The sequence below is a fragment of the Polyodon spathula genome, chromosome 6 (genome assembly GCF_017654505.1).
Source record: "Polyodon spathula isolate WHYD16114869_AA chromosome 6, ASM1765450v1, whole genome shotgun sequence".
Lineage (NCBI taxonomy): Eukaryota > Metazoa > Chordata > Actinopteri > Acipenseriformes > Polyodontidae > Polyodon > Polyodon spathula.
In genome coordinates, this window is record NC_054539.1 from 13,930,079 (window position 1) to 13,955,547 (window position 25,469).

General features: G+C 34.4%; 1 protein-coding gene across 1 annotated transcript in view; it reads left to right on the top strand.

Moving 5' to 3' along the window:
• The window catches only part of LOC121316869 (ribosomal protein S6 kinase alpha-2-like), a 45,164-nt gene that overhangs the window by 9,597 nt on the left and 10,098 nt on the right, over positions 1 to 25,469 (top strand). Inside the window, exons 2-15 of the mRNA XM_041252147.1 lie at positions 3,205 to 3,321; positions 4,116 to 4,197; positions 6,710 to 6,790; positions 8,869 to 8,948; positions 12,234 to 12,340; positions 13,345 to 13,382; positions 13,509 to 13,651; positions 14,952 to 15,022; positions 16,010 to 16,098; positions 17,616 to 17,680; positions 19,390 to 19,492; positions 23,133 to 23,263; positions 24,029 to 24,154; positions 25,195 to 25,284. Coding sequence (XP_041108081.1) covers positions 3,205 to 3,321; positions 4,116 to 4,197; positions 6,710 to 6,790; positions 8,869 to 8,948; positions 12,234 to 12,340; positions 13,345 to 13,382; positions 13,509 to 13,651; positions 14,952 to 15,022; positions 16,010 to 16,098; positions 17,616 to 17,680; positions 19,390 to 19,492; positions 23,133 to 23,263; positions 24,029 to 24,154; positions 25,195 to 25,284 — 1,323 coding nt within the window. The remainder of the gene's footprint in view (positions 1 to 3,204; positions 3,322 to 4,115; positions 4,198 to 6,709; positions 6,791 to 8,868; positions 8,949 to 12,233; positions 12,341 to 13,344; positions 13,383 to 13,508; positions 13,652 to 14,951; positions 15,023 to 16,009; positions 16,099 to 17,615; positions 17,681 to 19,389; positions 19,493 to 23,132; positions 23,264 to 24,028; positions 24,155 to 25,194; positions 25,285 to 25,469) is intronic.

Below are 25,469 nucleotides of genomic sequence, written 5' to 3' on the forward strand. Positions count from 1 at the left end.
AAAAATATAGTTGTAGGGAACTCAAATATTTGAAATGCCATCTTCATAGCAAAATTAACCAATTAAATATGCACGTGCTATTTCTAGAATAGTTTGATAACGTACAACTAGCAGTATAGTTAATGTGTTTGCATAACATTGCATGTAGACAGATAAACCAGTTTCATTGATGCTAAGTGTAAAGAAAAGGTGCTGTAGAAATACATTTCATAAAAAAATAAGTTCAGCTGCAGGATGTAAAGATATTGGAGTTGTATGTCCTGTGAGTTCAAAATGTACCCTTAGATTAATCGTTTTTCATTTTCAATTTCCACACTGATTTGGTCCATCACATGCTACAACAATCAGCTAATGTTGTTAATGTGAGCCATGTATCTTTACACATGTAGCTTGTTGTAGATATGCTAATTATACTGATTTCTATAGTCCGTAAAGATTCTCAAAAAAAAAAAAAAAGAAGAGTCCAATATTTGTCTGTAATACAGTTAAGTTTTTTTGTGATAATTTGACCCACAGTGCTGGCAATCGTACTGTATTTAGGATTCTTCACACACGCTAACTTGACTTCTTATGGTTGACTTGCTGCACCTGATCCACATATTGGCAGTAATATCATCCAGGAATCATCACATTAGACATGCTTCATGTCAGGGGTACTGAAGTCAGCACTTAGATACACACATTGCAGAACCTAGGTTTGCATTTCGGTAACTCGAGCATTACGATTCATATTTTCACCGAAGAGTTGATGATCTTTAAGTGTATGTTTGAGTGTTAATGATGTACATTCGATGGAGATTTGTGAAGTCAAGGATTAAAACCTCATCACAAAAATAAAAATGTGAGAGTAAATTATAGCAGTTAAATATAAATGATATGCCCTTTTATCTTCTCAGCTTCTTAGTTTAGTCGACTTACGTTTCAACAAAAGCAATTTTTTAAGACACTGGAATACCTTTTGTTTAAAACTTTTGTCTTCTAGACAAGGAAGCTTATTTACTTCAGCAATTTTGCATTAGAACCTAATTTTGTTTGGTATAATGCATAAAAAAAAAAATGTTTCTGGCTATTTTAGTTGGTTGGCACCTGCATTTTTGACTGATCACTTTTGATTGATTCTTGTATTTCTGTTTTGGGCAATTATACATTTGCATGCTTCAGCTGCATTTTCATATCTGTGGTCATAGAACTGTCACATAGGTTTTCTACCTCAGGTAATACTGTAATGAAATCCAACGGTGTTAATTAAATAAAGCCAGTGTTTCCCAGCATAACTAATTAAAACCATCTGTCATGTTTTATTAGCTTTTGTCTGTAGTTAATTGAAAACAGGTTGCCAAAGAGGATCTTCAGAGATGAAAATCAGTTGCTATTCGAAGTACAAACTATAAGACCTACTTTTGCAGATTTTTACATTATCTGACTGTTTTGAATTTAAAGGTGTGCCTTGTGCACAACATGAGATTCCAGATACTGAGCCTTGCTATTCAGAAAAGAAAAACACATTATTAGAACTTACACCTCATAGAGCTATACTGTAGAAACTTTTTAAAAGGACGCTGGCAAAACTCTATTGCATCGACATGAAGAAGTGTACTTGGATCTGTTAGGCAGAACATACTGGGAGCATTTGATTCAGAAAAGAAGAGGACAAGCTTGCTGTTTTTTTGAATTGCAGTGGAACTGCTGTGAACATGACAATTAAATGTATCTTTTAAAGGACTTTGAAGCGTCTCAGCAAACTGAGACCTTTAGATGTTTGATTCAGCTGTCAATTGTCTCTTACAGTGTTGCTTAGTTTAATAAACAGATTGTTAAACAGCTGAGATGTGACATCCAGCTTCCATTTGTGATCTTCATCTTACTATGATGCTGGATTCAGACTATAACCTTGGACGATGGGGCATTTGGAACTAACCAAGTGCATTTCTTCACAACTCAGGTTGTATCAAATTTGCCCTGTAATAAGTACAGTTCTCTGACTTGGGGGGGTGGGTGGGGGGGTGGGGTAGGGGCCCCATCCCGTTTGGTATCCATAACTCCCTTCAATTAACAAAAGTGAATTGTTTTACTGTTATAGTTATGATGAATATTACTTCTCTGTGTTCGTCTTGCAAAAGTTGACCGTGCACATTCTTGTTGTATTACTGTTCACAACTTTTTGTGAGTATAGAATGTCAGCTCCATTTAGGGTTTTACCAGGGACACTGTATCAATCAAACATTAAACAATCACAAGAGAGCGACTCACCTTTAAGAATGACTGGGAGAGCTGAGACATCAACCAGTTTCCCCTGGCTCCCAGTGTGTAGGTCTAACCCCTGTGTTCCACCTAGCGTAGTTACACCTGAGCATATGTCATTTAAATAGATCATTTGAAGTTGTACATGTAGAAAACAACACAATGCTACTTCTAGTTTTCGTTAAGAGTAGCACTCCAGTATTAATTGAAGTTGACATACTGTTGTGCATCAATCCTCTATCTAGAGTTTAAACCTGACCTTATACATATTTTATTTCCATTTCTCTGGCATGAAAAACTACCCATATGAGCAGTATGACAGAAGATTAGTGTAAACAAAAATTCACCAATTTGTTTTCCATTATGTAACATATAATAACATATATAGATTTCTCATCAACATATTTCTCTGATTGAATACAGTACATTACCAAGTTTATAAACCAATTAAACGTGATTCAATTGAAAGTATTGACCCAAGCCCTTCCTTGAGGAGGAATAATGCTACCGTGTGTATAGTTGTCTTTAGGACTAATGAAGGAAAGGTGGTGAGATTTAGGCCAGTGAGAATCACAACTTTGAAAACACATCTCACATTTACCTGAGGGCGCCATTAAAGGATTAGGACAAAGAAACAAAGGGTCAAGGCTCAAAAATATCAGAACATGATTCTTGTTTTACACAAAACAATAACTATAAACTTTTCTGGCAACATGCCAAACAAAATACAGTGCTCACCTGTTATACCGTGCTCCCATTATAGTGCAGAATCGGTTATAGCACTATAGGGTAGTGGCTCCCATTTGCTCCATAATACCATTACAGCAGCCCTTTTGTACTCGTTATAAGGTGGAACACAAACAGCATGGTCTTATAACTATGGCTCCCCACTATAGCATTATAAAGGTTGAGCACTTTATTTAAGAAATCATTTAACAGTGCTTGTTTATGTGTTTGTTACAGGATGAAGATATTGTGAAAGAAATAGATATTAGCCACCATGTCAAAGAAGGCTTTGAAAAAGCAGACCCCTCGCAATTTGAGCTTCTCAAAGTATTAGGCCAAGGTTCTTATGGAAAGGTAAGCCAGTATCTTGTTATTTATTGTTACATAACCCTAAAGCTGGTACATTATTTTACAACCACAATATACATTTAAGAATGAAACACTAGTTAAAAAAAAAAAAAAAAAAAAAAAACAGAAGTACAGGGTGAAATGAAACAGTAAACATTTTTTTTTTTTCCAAACTGGTTTTACTTTTATTATTATATGTGTGATCTCATTGCTTTGTACATATGCAGTGGGTTAAACAAAACTGACTCCACTGCACAGACAGCAAGACGATTCAGAAACATACACCTGAATTCCAAACTGTCTCGTATTCATGCTTTTTAAAATGTTTGATTTATTTTACCGGATCTAATTTTGGGATCTCAAAATAACCGGGCGGCTCACACTGTTTCAAACTACACCATGCTGCTAGGAGTCATATCATGTGCGATTTAAAGTAATTATCGTTTTACCTCTGTGTACTTTAATTTAACATTGTTATGTTTACATACATGTACGTTGTCAGTTCAGTTCTGATTATTACCCAGTCATTTGAAATGGTACACAAATAACACAACAGTATACAGTGTAATGCTATTTATATGTAGTAAAAATCAAGGAAGGTTTAAACTACTGGTAATTCTGAGTTTGTCAAGTTGTAACCCAATTTCCCCTTGAAGCATGAGAGGGACCATCACACTGTAGGTAGCAGGCAGGGTATAGAATTCGAGTTAGTTGAAAAATAAACTAGTCAGCATACATCCACAGATTGCATCCTGCTGCCACAGAATCATAAAAATGCTGTTTATTTTTCTCTTTTGTAGGTGTTCTTGGTGAGAAAAATTAAAGGAACTGATGCCGGGCAACTCTATGCCATGAAAGCACTGAAGAAAGCAACACTGAAAGGTCAATTCCATTTTAAGTCGAACTTACAATTTAAATGGATGATTTCAGCATTATAAGCTGTTAACTTATGAAGTTGTTTGGATGCTTGTCTTTTTAGAATCAGGCATTGTTTCGCACTTTAGTCACCTTTACAAAGAAACCTTTTTCACTCTCTCATTAAAGTCAAATGAGTCAACCAATTTGACGTGCAGTTAGCAAAGACCTGTCATTAGCCTGGAACATTTCATGCTTGTTTTTTAGCCAAGGCTGTAATTTCTGTTGCCTCAACAGAGATTCGACATGGACAGTTATATGGTGACCAGAGGTACAGTATCCATGCTGGTCCTATAGCTAAAAGGTATGTGTGATTGCAGGGATGGAAATAAGACCCCCATTGCATAGCAGTTTGATTAAATCTTGGTTTTACTATGAGTTTAATAAGACTCGCCTGAGCTTGTTACCTGTACACTGTGGCTAATGCAAGCTTGCATTAAAACCTGGAATGGGTGAAACTGCTACGCAATATAAGTCTTATTTTCATCCCTGTGATTGGCTTTAAGCTGCAGCTGTTGCTTCTGTTCTTTATTTTTACTGCTGTGCTGCATAAGAAAATGAAGGACTTGCTGTCTATTAAAGAACATAACAAAGAACATGCAGCTTTCCTTTGGGATAGTTTCTTTTCAAACAGAAATAACAATTTGCCTTTCACGTATAGGTATAAATCCCGAATGGAAGTTTTAGATAGTATTTAAGTTTACGTTTTTTAGTCTTTCTTTTTATCTTGCTGCTATTGTAAAACGGTGTTACAAAAATTCAATATAATAATGTGCAATGCTTTTAATTTTTTTTTTCTCTGCAGCTTAAACTCAACTTCACCTTCTTTTTTTGTTTCCCACCCTAATCAATTATGTTTTTATCTTTCGTGTCTTTCTACTCATCTTCTTGACAGATTAGAAGTACACAAGTATCAGTATTCACATGCATGCGATAATTTATATTTAAAAAAATAGCAAAGGTTTTATTATTTTATTGTAGTTCTCCTTAGCGTTTGTTATGTTAGAATGTTCAAATGTGCATTATTTAAGTGCAAATGATCAATTGGTAGATATTGTTGGATTCAATTTATAGATCTTTTTTTGAACAGGTTAAAAACTTTGCACAACTCAAGTAATAATACAATTTAATATTTAACCCAGTACAGTTTGTGTGTGACAGACTGCATTACTTGACAAAGACTTGTTTACCTGATGTCCACATTTCAGCCAAGTGTGTAGCATTGCATCGCCAAAGCTATTGTTGTTGATATTTTGTTCACTTGGATATATTTTGTTGAAATTTAGCCTTGTCATTGTTTTCATTCAAACAAGTTGAAGAATCCATTTTAAAATTCAAATTTTAAATGTCAGTCCAGTTTGACAGGAAACTACAGCAGGTTTTTTAGCGACCATGTGCTGTCACTTTAAAACATGATACCTTGAACTACACTAATACAATTCTGATAGAGGGTTTGCTTTCTGATAGTCTTGCACTCACCCCATCAACTGCTTCACCAAGTGACTGACATCACTTGGACTGACATCACTTGAGGACTTTCTTTTACCTAGTGTAGGACCAGATGCCATGTTGAAAATACATATTCGCAATTTTATATTTCTGTCAAAACTGCACATTTGAGTCCTAGATAGTCAATAGCTGCAGCCACTGTAGATTATTGTCATATCATCAAAAAAATATACAAGGTGAAGATCCCTAGACACGCTTAAATTGTTGTGGATCATGAGGAAGTTAGCTCACCCAACAACTTAAAGCCTGTCAAAAATGTAAAACCAGGAAGGATTAAGACCATAATACAGGCCCCAAAAACGGTATTGTAACTTCGATTCCCACACTGCAGGTGTTACCATGGTTACAGCTATACATCATAGTAAGAGAAGACATTTCAGCAAAAATGGCCTTTCTGCAAAATCAATAACCTTTGTGACAATACTGTTGCTACTAATGTGGATGCACTATATTTAGATATTTAAGTGAATGCCAGGGGCACAGACTTTTGCTCTGTTACAATGTTCCCATGGTAATTACATAAGCATAACTCTATGTTACAGTGCAGCTGTTTTGTGGAGAACAAAGTGGTGAAATAAAATTGCTTAATGCATATATAACTGTGCCTGTGCATCACAATGCAGGTTGGTATAAGTAAAAAGCAGCTTCCAATTTCATTTTGTGCAGTTTTGTTTTTCACTGTCATCTTACCTTTATTTATGAGGTTTGAAATTTGTTTTGTATTGCAATTACTCAAGTACTACAAAAAGAATCACTCACAATAATTACAAAAAATAAATAAATAATGAAACAGTAAAAAAAAAATGAAGCATATGTGATTTATATTAAAAAAACGCAGACACATTGATTTGTTACAAACATTCTTAAGTTTTAGAATGAGGATAAGGATACACAATCATATTATAACTGCTGTACAAAGTGCTATAACCCACTTGCTACCACACTAATTTATACTTTCTGTGTCTTTCAGTTCGGGACCGCGTGAGGTCTAAAATGGAGCGGGATATTTTGGCTGAAGTGAATCATCCATTCATAGTAAAACTTCACTATGGTAATACATGTATAGTCCACTTCTGAAATACACTAGGAATGTTTGTGGGTGACAACTCAAGGTATTCTAGTCATTTACAAATCAACGATTTACATTTTGTTTCCGTTAAATACTACAGTACCCCTAAAGCACAAACACAATACGGCAGTAAAATAAAATGTAGTAAAGCATAGTACTAGCATACTAGCATGATAAAGCACAGATAGTGCAAAAAAATGTGTAGTAAATGGATGGTGTAATACGAGTAACAGCGAGTCTAGCCCAAGTGCAATTTCACTTGTGAATTAAAGCCTGTAGAGTATAGGACAAATACATGGACTATTCTACCTTGGGGAACTGAATACAGAATACAGTGTATTGACTTACACAGACCAAGCAATTGTATGAAGCAAGGTATGGACTGTAAATAAGTACTCGAGTCACTAACCAGTCTGTTGTTAACATGAAGTCCCACATTTGATATTTACAAAGAATAACACTGTTTTATTTTTTTTTCTTGTTTTTTTTTTTTTAATTTTTTTTTACTTCTGAATGTTTTCAGGTTATTGTGGTTTCGTTGTTTGATAAATTTGCATTTCTCTGTGGCATTAAGGTAGACTGGTTTTCTAGATTAGTATAAAACTGGTATTGAACTAATTCTTTCCTACACCAAAAGACAATTTTGGTTTTAAAAACAATGACTCTGATAAGGCTTGAATAACCTCTACTATGAAAAACTGGTTCTGCAGCAGAAGTCATCAGCCATTATTCCTTAATAAACAAACATTTATTCAAAGTCCTCAGTCCGCGATGCAATATATTTATTATATAGAAGCATCCTGGCTGGACATAATGATGATGCTACATTTATAATTAATAAAAATACAAACTCCAATGCAAAATAACAGTTCTTCTACCTGTGTCTGCATTAGTGTCCTAGTAGTGTTTTAAATAGTTCTACATTGTTTAGAAGGTTGTTACTTTACATGTTGAAAGTATGCGCTTGGCAGGTATTTGCTCAGTATAACAAAAACTCTGTTGGGGGGAGAAAAGTAAAATCCCTTTTTTCAGGCATGTCTGCTTAGTTCACAGGGCTGTAAGTCTTCATAGAGGGAGGAAGTCTGTGTACATGCTGCTTACACTGCCAGCAGGAAAAAGAAAACAATGGAAAGCCATCTATATATGATTTCCAGTGTAGCATGCCCTGAAGGTTAAGGGGATACTTTACAACACTGTCCTTCTATTTTATTTCTTACCCAATTAGTTTGAATAGTTTGTAAAAATGACAAATAATTAACTGAGCAGAAACGACAACAGAGAATCATATAGAGTCCACATATCAGGATATTCAGTAAGGCAATAAAGATTATATAAAGAATCAATTTAAACTGGCAAACTTAAAACACACAAGACAGGGTTACAGTAATAGTTTTAGCTTTAAAAAAATCAGTTTTACCATCTGCCACTTCATCAAATTCGATTACTGAATGAGAATACGGTATTTGAGCCATCAAAGGTAAATGGATGGATCATAAACCATTTCATTGGTGAGAGTAAGCAAGGTGAATAGTGTTAAGGAGTAATTCGTTCTTCTACTGAGGTAGGAAATGGACCTGATACACCTATTTACTGTTTACTAAGGTCATAACAAGCAAAGCATGCATCAAAACATGTGAAGAAAATGTTATATTAGCTCACTCATTCAGTAATGTGCAAGGAAGTTTGCTTTTTACTCAGTTTATTTGCAAATGTGTTTATTTTTAGATTCACAATAGTAAGAGATTCGTACACATTTGGACTTTGAAGCGTTATTGTGTGAATTCTGTATAGTCTTGGATCTGTTATTACGTGACTTAATGTTTCCACTTCAACAGACTTGAAAACAAACTCAATACCATGCAGTGTGAGTAACAATGATACAAATGTTAACCTCTTGGCTATAATTTAAAACTTTAGCATGAATAAAATGTGTATTTTGAAAGAGGGAGTTTATTAAAGGCCCCTGAAACATGACTGTGTTCTGGACTTTCTATGATTGTATTTTCAGCTTCATGCCAGAAAACTTATAATTAACATTATACTTTCTTTTTTTACTGCAGCATTTCAGACTGAAGGAAAACTATATCTAATTTTAGATTTCCTCAGAGGTGGAGATCTGTTTACTCGGCTCTCCAAAGAGGTAGGGTATTGAAATACATTTTGATGCATTTTTTTTTTTTTTTTAATGGAATAAATGTTTAAAACAAATTAATAAATATGGTTAAATTTACAGTATGTCTGTAAAATAACTGAATATTCTTGGTAGCTTTAGGGCAGAGGGTCTCAAAACTTTTTTGAATCATGCTCCACCTTAGTCATTTTTCTGTACTTGCAAGCAGTAGGAAGTAGAACGCATATTGAATCCTGGGGACTCATGTCAGTATAAATAATCCAAACTGGAATTACATTAAAAATGACCTCACTTAGCTGAACCAACATAAGCAGTAATAATCAATATATACAGATTTATTTCAACCTTTCACAGTACAGTAGGTTTAAAAAGGCACTAGAGACATTATCTATATACATGTATAGATTTCAGGAGTGTACTAAAGCATTATATATAGCATAAGGTAAAGTTTGAAAGTGCTCAAATTGCTCTTAAACCTAAAGTGTCTACTCCCAGATTCTGCTGGTGGCTTTGATTGCATAAATCTATTTTCATAGGCTGAATAGTCTTTTTATTGATTGTATAACATGTATTTTGTTTTAAGAAAAAGGGCATGTTAAATGCTGGATTTAAGGGAGAACATTATATCAATGCCTTTTCACTGCATTTCGATTTTTAGTGTGGTCTTTCTTTGAATTCCAGCAAGCCCATTAGTGTTCTTGACATCAGTCTCATCTATGAGCTGTATCTAGTACTGTCAGGACTGCTGAATCTATCTCAGTCACCTGGGTTGCAAAGCGCTGTGCTTAATGAGATGTGCAATAGAATCAGAGAATGAAACTGAAAAATTGACATTGAAACAGTGTAAATAAAATAAACTGTTCACAATCGCAAGGGATTGGTTTTATCAACCTATAGCCAATCAGGATAAGTCACAGAAGGATTTTTAGAGCATGTTACAGCACTGGGGAAATGCCTTTGCATTGCTAACCTATTCCCAGTTACCCTGAGGCTACCTGTAAAAGCTCGTGGTTGATGCAGTGCTAGTGGGTTCCTTTTTTCTGTAAAATAATCTAAATAAATTCAGTTGTGACTTATCCCGACAGTCTATGTTGATGAAATCAACCTCTACATAATACATTCATTTGCAACCATGAGGTTGGGCACAGCAACACAGTGAACCTGTAAAGAATACTGAGAATATGTACTCTGGGCCTCTAAATTTCTACTCTAAATTTTAGTGTGAGAAAAAAGCGAGACTTGTTTTTCTTTTTCCATGGAAACTGCCCCACTGTTGCTATGAAATTGAGGCCAGCTCATCTCCAACTTAATTTTTATCACGCATTGCAGGTGCTAAAATTCTACTTATAAAGATGTGTGACTCTTTGGGCCTCATTTACAAAGCATTTACCGTAGGCAAAACATGATTACATTCACAGTTCTCTCCCGGTCCTATTTACTATTCCCGTTTCCGTGCGGAAAACAAGGATTTAGCAGAATGCATTGATTCATTTGCATTGAATCAATGATGTTTATGTATTCAAAGCATAAGTACTGATTTGAAATAGCAGATATTTAAGGTCCTGTATAGCCAGAACGTGTTAATGTGACACTATTATTTATGTTGGGCTAATTGTAAGTAGACTAAGATAAAAAGAAAATATGCTGAAATAATTTAGTTTCAATTTAAAATAATATTTTACAACAATGGGAAGCCTACACAATGTGCCATCAGCATGGCTTGTTGTGTATTACATGTTGGATAGACTAAAAAAAAAAAAAAAAAGCCTAAGTATGTAACTAAACAAACATAAATCGATTAAAAACATAGGAATACATGTATAGTACTTTAATTAATTAATGTCGACATATACACCCCACTGACCACCATTGTGTGTATTGCCTCGCCCTTTGTGATGCGTCTGCTTGCCTTAACCAAGATTGCTACATTATTTTTGCCATAGTGCTGACAAAAAACCCACCCGAAGCTTTATTCACATACCATACGGCAAATATCTACCTTTAGTCATAAAACCAACAGGAACATTCAGTTCCGAAGTTCCATTTGTTATGAAAATGATGCACTTAATAAAACTAACTGAGTAAAACATAATACTACTGAAAAAACCTACCCAGCCGACCTTTAAATACCTTTATTGATCAAAGTGTTTTTTTTTTTTTTTTTTTTTTTTTTTTTTTTTTCACAATGTTACAAAGTTCGTCATAGTTTTAATTAAATATAGTTAATAGAACTGTAACTAAACACAGTTACAATGTACATTCTTCTGTAGATTCTTTCTGGCTTTAACAAAGTTGGGAGGTTTACATTGTAACAGTTAAACTTGATACATCTTGTATCACTGTGTCAAACAGTTTAATTGAGTTCAAATTATGGTACCTATTTATACTGTTGGGTTTTAACTGGAGCCAAAGCATATTTCAGACCTGTTGCCATCCCACAATTTGTATGCTAATTATAATTTTTCCGACTTGCTTCTAGTTAGTTAGTAAATAGGGCGTGACACTTTGGGAAATACCAAGTGCAGTCATCTCAGTTTTCCTCCTGCAATTCTGGCCAAATTACTGCTGCTTAGTAAATGAGGCTCTCTGTCTCCAATAGCAACCAGAAAATAATGCTAGAATTGAACTGGCCTGTTAAATGTAGATTTCAAATGCACTTTCAGACTGTGTTAATTGAGAGTTAGAATTCAGCTTGAAAAATTCACATTTGCTAACAGCATCTGAAATATTTATGCAACCTCTCTACTGCATCCCTGAGTGTCAACCTCTGCTTTTTCACAGAATTAGGATTCAGGTAACGACCTGCTGATTTAAAGGGTCAACGCTCCCACACAAGTGTGATGAGTCACTCTGTCAGCGTTGTATCAAATATGGAAAGAACAATCTATGAAAAATGTAAAAATCTTCTGTCTAGCTTAACTCTTGGTTAAAGCCTCTGTGATACAGTCTGTATATTCATAAGAAATGTTATAAACAGTTTGGGTCTCCGAGTGGCTTGCCGGTCCAGCTCCTTGGTGTAATTGGCTTGGAAAACATGGTGGGTTAAAGGTCAACAAGATAAAGGTTTTTCACATTGAGATTAATTGTTTATTAGTGTGTGTTATGAATTCCAAACCATGTTTTCATGAAGCTTTAATTGTTACAAAAACTGAAGTGTTGAGTCATTAAAAATGGTGACAATTTCTCGCCAGATAAATAAAGCCAATTATATGAGGTTCTGGTTTAATGTTTGATTTTGACTTAAATTAAATACAGATGAAAAAGCACTTACGTGACTTATCTACTTCTACACAGGTAATGTTCACAGAAGAAGATGTCAAGTTCTATTTAGCTGAGCTGGCCTTGGCTTTAGACCACCTCCACAGTCTTGGAATTATATACAGGGATCTCAAGCCAGAAAAGTAAGGACTTGTGAAGAATGTCTGTATTTAAAATCAATTACTTCCTTGGTTTAAACATCAGAATTGTACTTTCAATACAGGTTGAGCCATAGTAAGGTTTCAGACAGATATCTGTGCACCATAACATTTAAAATCTGCAAAAAGAGTAAAAAATGTATGGATGCTGGTATTTGCTTTAGCTTAGAGATGGAACCTAAACAAAAAAAATGTACCAATTTCTAATCAATATACAGTATGTTTATGTGACAAGATAAAAAGAGGCTACAACATACTGTAGTTATTCTAGCCAAATAACCAACAAACTGGAATAGGTTATTTAAGGCCAAACTCAGTGAGTTGTACAATGCTAGATCTCTCAACACTTGTATTATTATTATTATTATTGGCCCTCCCTTTCCATTTTGTTGTATATAGTATTTTTAAAGTATTCTATATTTCCTGAGACATTAACCCATTCTAATTAAGGGTAAAGACCTTAAATGCAATGTTTGGAAGCATATCAATTTTAAGAAACAACAAGTGGATCTCTGAAAATGAGATTCTTTTATTTACTGTTCCAGATTCCTAAAACAGAAGTTACTCAGTTTACACCTTACATATCTGGCATAGGTGTTTTTGCTCTTGTCTGATGTTTTAACCACCCTGTATTCGTCAACTATACAGTTTAATTTCTTAAAAAGTTGTAATAAGAAATCGGCACCTGTCTAGGAAGTAACATTTCACCAGTTCGAGTTTCCATTCAGGGAACTTTAAAATAAAACTGTGCATAACCAGAAAGGGGTTTGAAATGATTATGCTCATAGATGTATTAATAGGCAGTGGGTAGGTGTTTATGGTCTTTTGGGGTACCACTTTGTTATAACAATCTGCAATTATTTGTGTATTATTGCCCCACAATTATGAAGATGATTACACATTTATAAATCAATGTAACAAGTCTTGAGAAACAAACATCAAATAACAATGCAATACACATTCTAATGCAGCATTGTTTACCACTGCAGCATCCTTTTAGATGAAGAGGGCCACATCAAGATAACAGGTAAGTAATTGATTGTTTAAAGAGTGTTATGCACAGGGCTGTAGAATCTAATGTTCTAGCTTCATCCATCATGTTTGACGTTTGACGAGATTTCTGCAGTAACATGTTGCCTTTCCCTTCATTCAGACTTCGGTCTCAGCAAGGAGGCAATAGACCATGACAAGAGAGCCTACTCTTTCTGTGGGACGATAGAATACATGGCCCCAGAGGTTGTCAACAGAAGAGGACACACTCAAAGTGCAGACTGGTGGTCATTTGGCGTTCTAATGGTATTTTTGGTATTAATGGTATAGATTTAATTTGTTACATACTCTCTGTGTAATAAGCAAAGAAACAAAACAAATGCAGTATATACACAAAACGAAGCAAAGTGTTTGTCATTGTATTTGTCTCACCAACATGTTCGACTTTGTTCAAGTTTATAACCTGTCATAGATTCATTTATGAGTAAAAAACAGTAAGAGAAATTGTATTCCTGTCACGGAGTGAACAACCCAGGGATCTTGGAGACTGAATGCAAATGATGTGCCCGTGATACTGTTCCGGCAGACAAACTAATAACAGATGTGCAGTTGCGAAGAAAATGCAATCACTAATTTAAATTAATCATACATTAAAAACAACATGAGATTTCCCCTTATTTATAATAATCCCTGTTTGAACCAAACGTTACGTGATGCCTGTGTTATGCCATTAAAGCCAGACATGACAGGAACATTTGAAATGAAAGGTAAGCTGGATATTTGATATAGACCAAAACAAGATAACAGAGTAATAGATTAACACAAATATATCTTGTGCTTAAAGTAACAATGTCTGCAATTACTGGAATGTAGTAATTATGCTGACATGTTTAGAAAACACCAGTGTCAAATGTCAAAGCAATGTTTGGAATTGGGTTGTCACAGGACTTGTCATCCCTACACAGCGTATTCTCTCTTTGCTTTCAACATAAACTCAAATCCATTACCACTGAAATATGAAAGAATTTAGAAGAAAGAAAATGTATGAATAAATGTTACAATTACAAACAGCAATTTTTGAAAAGGCTTTTGTGTATTTACATATTGCTTTATAAGAGAGTATTGTTTTAATCTAGATACCAGTTCCACAAGGATATTATGCAATGCATTATGTTAGAAATCAATAGGGTGGTTATAAAACTCATGAAACTAAGCAATTTGAGAAACTGGCTGGTTGTAAGGGACCATTTTCAGTAAATGAATACTTAAGCAACACATAAAAAATGTGTTGCTTGAAATGCTACAATCAGCCAAGTTAACAGTTGCAACTTGAAAGTTATGTTTGGCCTTTTGTAGTCAGTATGTAACTTTGAACTGTGTGGGGGAAAAAAAAAACTGTTTTATTTTAATAATACCCTCTACCAATGCTGTTCATTGTATGCTATATTAATGATGGAACCTTCATCAAGACACATGTATTAAGGCTAACACATAGAAGGCATTATTATAGATCAGTACTTTACATTGTCACTTTAGTCTAGAAATGTCACCAAAGGCATGTGAGAAGCATGGTGAAGATTTATTGCCATCTTCTGTTCTTCTCTAGTTTGAGATGCTGACAGGGTCACTGCCTTTCCAAGGCAAGGACAGAAAGGAAACAATGGCACTAATACTGAAGTAAGTATGAGAAAAAGAAAAAAAACAAGTTACAGCATACTGTATATAGAAGCATGAGTAGAGAAATACAGGTGTTTAAACAAATATAGTAATATTTGGCCATAATACTGAAATATGACTTTACTGTATATGATATATATATATATATATATATATATATATATATAGTATATATATCTTATCTATATTAGATATATTAGATTATATATATATATATATATAGAGAAAGGAGAGAAGCCTCAGAGAGAGAGAGAGAGAGAGAGAGAGAGAGAAGGAAGGATGTGTGTGTACATTTAAAGAAAACCTTTTCATTTTTGCACACATTTTTTTACCTCCTTTCAAACCTATATATACAGCTATGGACAGAAGTTTTTCATCACCCTATAGAATTAACTAATTTTGCTTCATAACTTGGAATGAAGCCTGCTGAATAATGTTACATTTACATATTGAATTACATACCTGTCCATATACTTAACAAAAAAACTGGCAAATTGAAAGATGTGACATTTCAAAACCTGAAATGTTGCACAACTATTATGGCAATATAATAAAGTAGTTTCTTTGATCACATGATGTTAAATAAAATATCAAAAGTATTTTTATGTATATAGTAATTATGTCTTAATCTAAAATTCCAGGTGGCACAAACCTTTTGACATATATGTGTGTTTGAAAGATGTAACTGCAGTGTACAAAAATAAACATGTTTTTAAGATTTACACAAAAGGTTTAAATTATTTTTATTTCAGGACATTTCAGACAAAAGCTCTTCAGTTGTATAGGGTTAACATACCGGAAAGTTGGGAAGTTGGGAGCAGTACAGGATTTATTTATGTTGGGATCCAGTTACAGTAGATGCCTTCCTTACAAATCGTAAATCACTAACAGACCAGTAAATTCATTGCCGTTCAATTCAGTTACTTGCACACTAATGCTTTATGAAACTGTCCATTTAAATCATAATTATACACTATTTATTTTCAGAGCAAAGCTTGGAATGCCACAGTTTTTAAGCCCAGAAGTTCAAAGTTTGCTGCGTGCACTTTTTAAGAGAAATCCTACCAACAGATTAGGTATGTACCTATGTTTGTGTGGAATGTGCTGTAAAATATGTTTTTGTTACATACTGTAAACACGAGTAGCACATACAGTAGCCTAGCCAAGAAAACATCTGTCATATTAAGAGGACACTGCAAATGTCTCTGTGAGACTAGCTGTCTCCTTTACCTTGAGAACAGCGTCCTATTTAAGCTGATAATATAACACATGATCAAGTGGTCCACAAATATAGTTTTAGTGTTATGATGAAGGTTGTCAGTGGGATCTTAAATGTGATTCTAAGGTTTATACATTACAGCAGATGTTACATTATGACACAGGGACATATTTTCTAATATGCTTTTACAAGTAGAAAATGCATAATTAATGCTACAATATAGGGCGAAAAACAACTTGTTCTTTTAATTGCCTTGAATTATATAACTTTTTTTGGTTTGTTTTTTAAAATTAACAGGAAAACACTTATGTTCAATGTATCTTATCGTGATAATGCCCTTTTTTTAGTTTAGTCTTAAGGTCACCACACACTGAATGCAATGTGATTTGTTCTGTGATAAAATGGTACTTTCACTGCAACACTACCTTTCACACCAGTGGCGACAGGCGCTTGCAATGTGATAGGTCGATTCTTCTCTGACTGTATCATCAGCTGGAAAAAAAATCACACATATTATTTATACAGCTAATAGAAATGCAGAATACATACTAGCTTTTAAGAATACTTATCATACACACCAGCTATATCGAATTCCCTGGAAATGGACTCTCCTTATTGCCTTGTCTTTATAATTTTTGTGTCCTGTATTGTATAGCTCTGGGTACTTTGATATTCCAAGAATTATCCTTTCTTCTACCATTGTTTACTGAAGGTGCACAAGGGAAGCTGTTCCTCATTGGTCAGTCCCCTAGCTGCCGTGAGACAAAATTGAAAAAATAGACACCAATCCTTTTTTATTTACATCGCTTCAGTGTCACATCGTACGACACATTGTCTTGTCAAATCACGTCCTGTGTGTAAAAGCCTTTAAGAAGAATGTGGTACCTGTTCTCTGTGTGCAAGGGATACATTCCCTTTAAGAATAAAGAGCTCCAGTAGCAGCATTAAATAATAATAGACCAAAGCTTCCTCCTGAGAGGCCAGTTCCACTTCTCAGTTGCCGGTAAAGAGCTACAGGCACTAATTATACCATAGCTGAGGCACAGATGAGGCTGAACAGGAATCTCCTGCAGCTAAACTGTAAATCAAAATCTGTATGTAATACGTATATAGGTGAGTCATGCTTCCAAAAATAGAATCGAGTGCCCGTATTTGCCTCAAGGCAGGGGAACTGTGTCCTTACTGTAGCTAAAACTATGTAAACAAACTGGACTACATAAGTAGAGTGCAAAACAAACTTTTGAGTTAACTTTAGTGACACTGCAGCATTTCTGGAGGGATACATTCTTAATTGCATCTTGTTACTTTATTTAATGATCCCTCACATTGTACACAACTCGATGAGTAGATTTCTTTTTTTAAATAATATTTTAGGTGCTGGTCCTGATGGAGTAGAGGAGATTAAGAGGCACTCTTTCTTTGCACCAATAGACTGGAATGTGAGTATTGGACTGGACTGGAATGTTTATTGATTACCACTTTTTTTTTTTTTTTTTTTTTAACAAAATACTTTTTTTGTTGTTGTAAAACATAAAAGGTATGCATTTATAACAGACCTATTTTTTTTAGGGAGTCCTTGCACACATCATACCTGTGGCATTTCAGTGTTTGACAGGCAGGGGTCTATAACAACATTTAACCCTGATTGGTATATTCACATGCAATTAGGTTAAACACGTGCCACAGATATACACACATTGAGAACCTGGAAATACTCTCCACACACACACACACACACACACACACACACACACACACACACACACACACACACACACACACACACACACACACACACACTTTATTAATTATTCGCTGCCATTTAATTAGGGGAAAACAAACTGCATTTGTAACAACGTTCAACACACACACACACAAATCACCCCTCAGACCTTGTTATTGCAACAGTAAGAAGCGTGCAGTTTACTGTTGAGGTCTGAATCGAGATCTTCGAGAATCTTTTAAGCATAGAATATTGGCTTGACTTCTTTGTTGCTCCTTGTTAGCTGTGTCCTCTATGATATCTTTTTACCCTGATCCTATAGACTGACCCTCACTCACACTGTTGTACAGTAAGTGTAACATTTAATAATGGCTGGAAATTCCTCACATGGTGTAAAAACTATGTGAGACATGTACAGCCTTTCTAAATCAATGTATTTTTATTTAGCTCTTTATGTGACTGATTTACCAAAGCCTTTATTTTGGAGCCATTTTTAGAAAAAGGAAATTGATTTCAACTCAAGTGTAATGCAGCTGTCCAGTTGATTGGATGAATTTGAAAAATGACTTAAATCAGCTTTACTTCATCTCTGAGGAAAAACTATTTCAATAACATGTCACCTTACTGAAGTTTGACTTCAGACTGAAAAAAATGAGGTTATTTTTATTTAGCAGCAGTTAAAATGTGAACGTTTGTAGAGTACCTGTTGTTAATCCCATGGACGTCAAAAGGGTAAAATGTTTTCATTTTAGGGCACTCTTTCTCTGTTTCCAGTATACTTGTGCAAGGCGACAACTCAATCGTACATTGAATAAAAAATTCAGATCTAAACATAATGGGCAGGAGGGTAATCCAGATTAGCAGAACATTTCGGATTCCAGAAGTACCAGGTTGCTTGACTTTGTGTGACTAGAGGAGTAAATATTTTCTAAAGGGCATGTGGATTAAGTACACCGTAGGAATGTTACTACATTGAGTGGGATAAAAACACAACTGCACCATTCCTATTACAGATATAGTTCTGAGGTAAATGTGTTTAATGACCTATTTGCATAACAATGCTTCTGTAATCCTCAAACAGACCACTCTTGTGGTTATAATGTTTCACTGAGGGGTTTTGCATTTAGCCAAAACTAATGTTTTTTTTTATTATTATTTTTGACCTTTTAAATCAATTCTCACTTAGTAAACCAATCTTGATTTTAAAAATGAACAGAAAGAACATACATTTCTTACACCAGCGTTTGGGAGCAGGGCAGGGGTGATATGAACTGCACAGAGATGGACACGCTAAACAAGGTTAGGGTTAGGGTTAGTGTTAGCAAAAACTAAAGTGAACATAAGTGTTGTTTTTTTTATTATTATTATTTATGTAAATTATTTAAATGTTTTTCCCTCCTTTTATACCCCCCTCCCCCCCAAAAGAAATTATATAGGATAGAAATCAAGCCCCCATTTAAACCAGCTGTTGGCAGACCTGAAGACACTTTTTACTTTGATCCAGAATTCACATCACGAACACCAACTGGTGAGTTTTGTGCTTGAAGGTCAGTTTCTATTGACGCAGCTTTGATACAAACCCTTTTTTTCTCTTTTGACTCAATGATTTGACAATGGTTTAGAAGTATAGTTATGGTCTTGAAGAGATAAACACATACAACTTGGTAAAACCTCAGGGTTCATTCACAAGCTTTAGGCTATGATTATTACTGAATCCATGTGATGAAATGGAAAAGCCATCTCAGTGACAAACTGGCAACCACAAGGCATGACTTGGCCTTGTACTTCTGTGTGGGTCAGCAATTCAACTACAGCTTGCAAAACACAGTACCTTGAGTAAGCAGAAAATCAGTTTCTTTCAGTTTAAGGTTACATATTGTACAGGACAAAAAGAGCAGTAGAAGCCATAATAAATCAGCAAAAAATTAAAAAAACAAAACAAAACAAAAAAAACAAGTCAAAATAGCTTACATAAGAACATAAGTTTGAGAATGAAAAACGGTCCTTTGTACCATCAAGGCTCGTCCTTTGTTAGCATACCATTTTCCCCTACATGGGGGGGGATCTCATTTAAAAGCACAGAATCTCGCCTTTTTTAAATGTTCCCAGTGTTTAAGATCCTTCCACTTTACCTGGTGTGCAATTCCATGCATGTATACCACCTGTGTGTTATACAACACATTCTGCTACTTCTTCAGTTCTATAATATCTGCTACTACTTCTAAATAGACGCATCAAGCAAATAAGAATATTTCTGCATTGAAATAAAACAAAACAAGTATGGGTACGTATGGCATTGTATGGCACAAGAATTATGTCTTTCTTTTTGGTACAAAAGGATATTAGAGGTAATAGAACATAATTAGATTTAGTTTGACAATCATAACCTGCTTTTTTATGACCCCTGTATGAGTGATCAATTTTGAAAGTACCTCTCCATCCATATTTTTCATTTCAGAGGCTTTCAACCTAGATTACTGCTGATTCCATGTAATGAAAAAAGCCGAATCAGAGATAGCATTGACTAGAAAGAGCCGTTATAGAACAGTGGCTGCAATCAGATATTAGGTTTCACATTTTTAAAGACACAACAATAAAAGCATCTTTCAAGAAAAAATTGGATAAAAAACAGAATTGCACTGTTTATTGTGGCATGCGATTTTCCAATGCTGTTTGTAAGTCAAATACGATAACACTTCACATTAAATGTCTCTAATTATTGTGTATTACATAGTAGTTAGTAAATATAAGTGTACTAACACATCATTACAAGGTTATTATACATAGTTACAATGTACTTAACGTTTTTGCACAATATACGTAAGTACACAATTGTATCAGAAAGGGGTTAGGCTAAAGTTAAGCTTAGAGTTAGGGTTAAGCTTAGAGTTAGGTTTAGAGTTATGGTTATATCATGCAAAAAAAATACACAGTCACAGACTCTGGTTCCCCCAACTCGCAGAAAAGAAATTATTAATTAAAGCATTAAATATTTTCATGCATCTCATCTTGCTTTTAAGCCCCTGGTTATTCAGTGCATTGGAGCCAGGTTTTGTTACATTGGGACAAAATATAAGGCCATGTTAAGAGTAAATTGTATACTTGTACTATAAGGAACCTTCACTTATTTGGTACCCTCAGTATTTCAGCTTTTTAATGTGTAAGTCACAAGAGGGAGCTCTAGACATGTGTACCGCTAACCCCTCCAGCTCATTCTGAGCATCTGTATAGGAACAGGAAACACACCTATTACTGTGCAGGAGGTTTGTAAGTGTGCACAATTTAGCACTGCACCACTGACTAAATTAAATAAAAACTGACAGCATACATTTGGCTTATAGGCTACTCATGATAGTACGAATTAGTGGTATAATGCAAAATGTGTTGCTGGTCCTTTGAAGTGTGTATTAACAAGAATTGAGTGTCCACCTGGAAGTATCACTTGTCAATGCAGCACCATGATCTATTTTGTGTTAATTGTCTAGGCTACTAAGTAGGCAAATAAAAATAATAATACTTAAAATAAATAAATAAATAAATTTAAAAAAAGTAAAATCATATATTTTAATAAATAAATAATCTTTTATTTGCATAGTACACCAATGTGTACAGTGCAGCAGCGTGATTTATTTTGTGTTACTGATAACCTACAGGCTAGAGTAAAAAGAAGGTGCTCTAGGTATTCATTTGATTTTACGACTGTACTATATACTGTATAGCCCTAGTGTACAGATTTATATTTTTGTTCATAATGTAATGTGTACCCTACACAAAACACATTAGTCAGCGCAATGATTGATACATTTAAAATACACTGAGCACTATAAATGTATGTGTGTGCGATTTTATTGCATTTTTTTCAAACCCGACACCTCCACCAGTATGAAAAGCTTTTTGAAAGAAACAGTTTTTTTATTTTTATTTGGGGGTGAAGGTTGGGGCCCACTATAGAATCTGATGGGATTAAACTGACTTTCATTATTTATTCCCAAAAAATGTTACACAACTCTCTCAATACTAGAGATCTCGCTAGGAGGACGCAATAAATGTTAAAATTATTATATTGCACTTCTCTTTGAAAACATATTTTTTCTTAGTACATACTCAAAATTAATAATTTGCACAACGAAAATGCAAATTGCGTTATGTTTGCCTAGCGACTGGCCCATCTTAGTACATCAACCCTCAGTGTTCTGGGTCAGAATAGGTTTTGCCAAACCTGCTCGCTGTTAGAACAATAAGCAATTGTATTGGTATGTTACCCCAAGGAAAATGTTATGTCAGTTATTAATGCATGCATATTCAATTCTTAATTTTCATTTGTCTGGAGGGGTATCTCTCGAGGTTAATGACTGGCACATGGTCCCCTCAATGGCACAGAGCTGAACTGCTCTGTCATTTTAATATTAAAACAAAAATGTGAATCAGCCTTTTAGACAGGTATAATTACTCTTTATGAGAAGAAATATAATTGGATCATTTAAACTACACATATTCAAAAATGAAACAGTTTCAGCACTGTGCTAAAGTGTGGGAAACTTGAAAAAACACAATATTAAACGTCACCAGATATAGCACAGAAAATAAAGACTGATGTTCCTGTCTGAGTGCAGGGCTTGACTGTGATAAATGGGTAGCACTATTTCATTTGGACACTAGGTGGTATTCATAACACATTCATCAAGTTACATTACACTGTATAATGAATGCGTATGTATAATACTCCAGTATCACTTTGAAAACCTATGTAACAAGCGTGTAAGTATTCATAGTACTTCTTATAAAACAAATGTACAGTTTGTAATTGACAATTCAACATTTCATGTACATTTCTGCGAATCACTTTTACTGTAAATACTGAGATTCATTACAGTAAATAATTAGATTCTGCAACTTTATAATAAATACTTGGATGCAAGTTATGTCAGTTTACAAAGGGAGAAGTAATGGAAGTATTTTTTATTATTATTTTAATAATGTTCTTACATTTCTTTTACTGTACCATTGTAAAAAATAAAATTAAAATGTCAATCACTCTTCAGAAGACTCAAAATGGTTTTAATGGTTATTAGAGCTAACAAATAACTGACCTTCTCTAAAGTAATTTTAGATTTAGATTTATATATATATTGCTATTATTTATTTTCATTGAATAATTTTCTCCACAGACTCCCCTGGCGCCCCACCCGGTGTCAATGATCACCAGCTTTTCAGAGGATTCAGTTTTGTTGCTACAAACCTTGGACAAGAACAAACGCAGAGGGATAGCCACCAGAGTGCCGTGCCCCCCATTGTACAGGTACATTAGGGCTGCAGCTACTTGTTGACCACTACCGTGGGTGGGACAGTTAAAAATTGTTTTGTAACCTATCCTTTTTCTATAGTTTTTTTTTTTTTTTAAATGCATATCTATCACCTTTAGATATTTAAATAGATTGGTAAATTCTGATTCATATTCAAACAAAAAAAAGCAATTTCACTCAGTGGGTAACTATTTACTTATCTTGATGGAGAAAAACATGCAGTCAGAAGGAGTAATTATAATCAGCCAAATATTGTAAACACATTGTAACTATGTATGTTAAGATACATTTTTGGTTTTCAGTGTGTTCGGGTAATAAATATGTACAGAGGAACCCTTACTAGTTTGTATTGTTGTAAAATATTGGGACTGTAAACTGGAACAGTGGAAGAAATGATTGTAGTTATCTTCCACTTTTTTAGGCAGTCTTTCATTTGAGTTGGTGTTTTGCTTCAGTTAAGAAGCACAGACTGACAAATGTATAATACTTGCAGTCAGTTCTGCATCTTTTATCTATAGTTATATTAGCCAGTTTAATTAAAAGCACGGTAAGCTGTTGTGGTATATTTTGATAGGGTAAGTTGGAATATGAAAGGACTCCAGAGACTATTGTCATCATTTCTTAGTTTTTTGTTTCTTCGTTTGGCTTTACTGAGTAATTAATCTGGACACTGGTTTTCTAACGGGGGGCATGATTGTTACAAATCACCTATACCTCTCTTCAGTCTAAACATTTCATTTTCCCATTTACTTGGCCTGTAGCGACTGCACGGGAACAATATTAATTTCAGAGATGGCTATGAAATCAAGGAAGATGTTGGCATTGGAGCCTATTCGGTGTGTAAACGATGTGTTCACAAATCTACTGGAGTGGAATATGCTGTCAAGGTCAGTGCAGTTTTCACTTGACGTGATGTCATTATTAATGGTTTTACAAAATCAAATCTTGCCATTCACTTTCAATGATATGTGCACATAGGTGTCACCAGTGCAGTTCCAAAAGAACCACACGTTACAGAATATATATACTATAAATATAAAATATAGTGCTACAGATTACTTCTTTTTTTGCAAATCTTTAGTTGACATGGGTAGGTGCTCAAGGTGGTACCAAAGCTGGTGTTTGTGATTATTCTGTCACTGCCAGCTTTGCAGGATCCATAAATGGAAGTTTGGATAGGTACATTAATGGAGATGTATAAAAAAAGAATGCCAGTGGTTGTAAAAAATATGTTAAAAAAAACACACACACTTACACACAGCTGTCTGTTCTTATGTTCTTCTTTGCTAGGTTGGATGGTTAACAGGTGTTTCCATATATATATATACAGCTCTGGAAAAAATTAAGAGACCACTGCAAAATTATCAGTTTCTCTGGTTTTACTATTTATAGGTATGTGTTTGGGTAAAATGAACATTTTTGTTTTATTCTATAAACTACTGACAACATTTCTCCCAAATTCCAAATAAAAATATCGTCATTTAGACCATTTATTTGCAGAAAATGACAACTGGTCAAAATAACAAAAAAGATGCAGTGTTGTCAGACCTCGATTAATGCAAAGAAAATAAGTTCATATTCATTTTAAAACAACACAATACTAATTTTTTAACTTAGGAAGAGTTCAGAAATCAATATTTGGTAGAATAACCCTGATTTTTAAGCATTGAATTTGGGAGAAATGTTGTAAGTAGTTTATAGAATAAAACAAAAATGTTAAGTTTACCCAAACACATACCTATAAATAGTAAAACCAGAGAAACTGATAATTTTGCAGTGGTCTCTTAATTTTTTCCAGCGCTATATATATATATATATATATATATATATATATATATATATATATATATATATACCCCAGTGTACTGTATACCAGATTTGTGAACAGCTTAAAAAAAAACACTTAATGATGATGACTGTGTTTCAGATAATCGATAGAAGTAAGAGAGACCCATCAGAAGAGATCGAGATCCTCTTACGATATGGACAGCACCCAAACATCATTACTTTGAAAGATGTATGTAATTGACCATCATCTCTTAATTGTAACACTATTTAGTTTTTAACTGTGAAACCTGATGCTAGATGAAGATGCAAATAAGAGAAGTCAGAGGGACCATATGGTAGGGCCTACCAGGGTAAAGGCAGTCAAGCGTAACTGCCAACTGAACTGCCCCTACAATACCAAAGAACAGCTGCCCT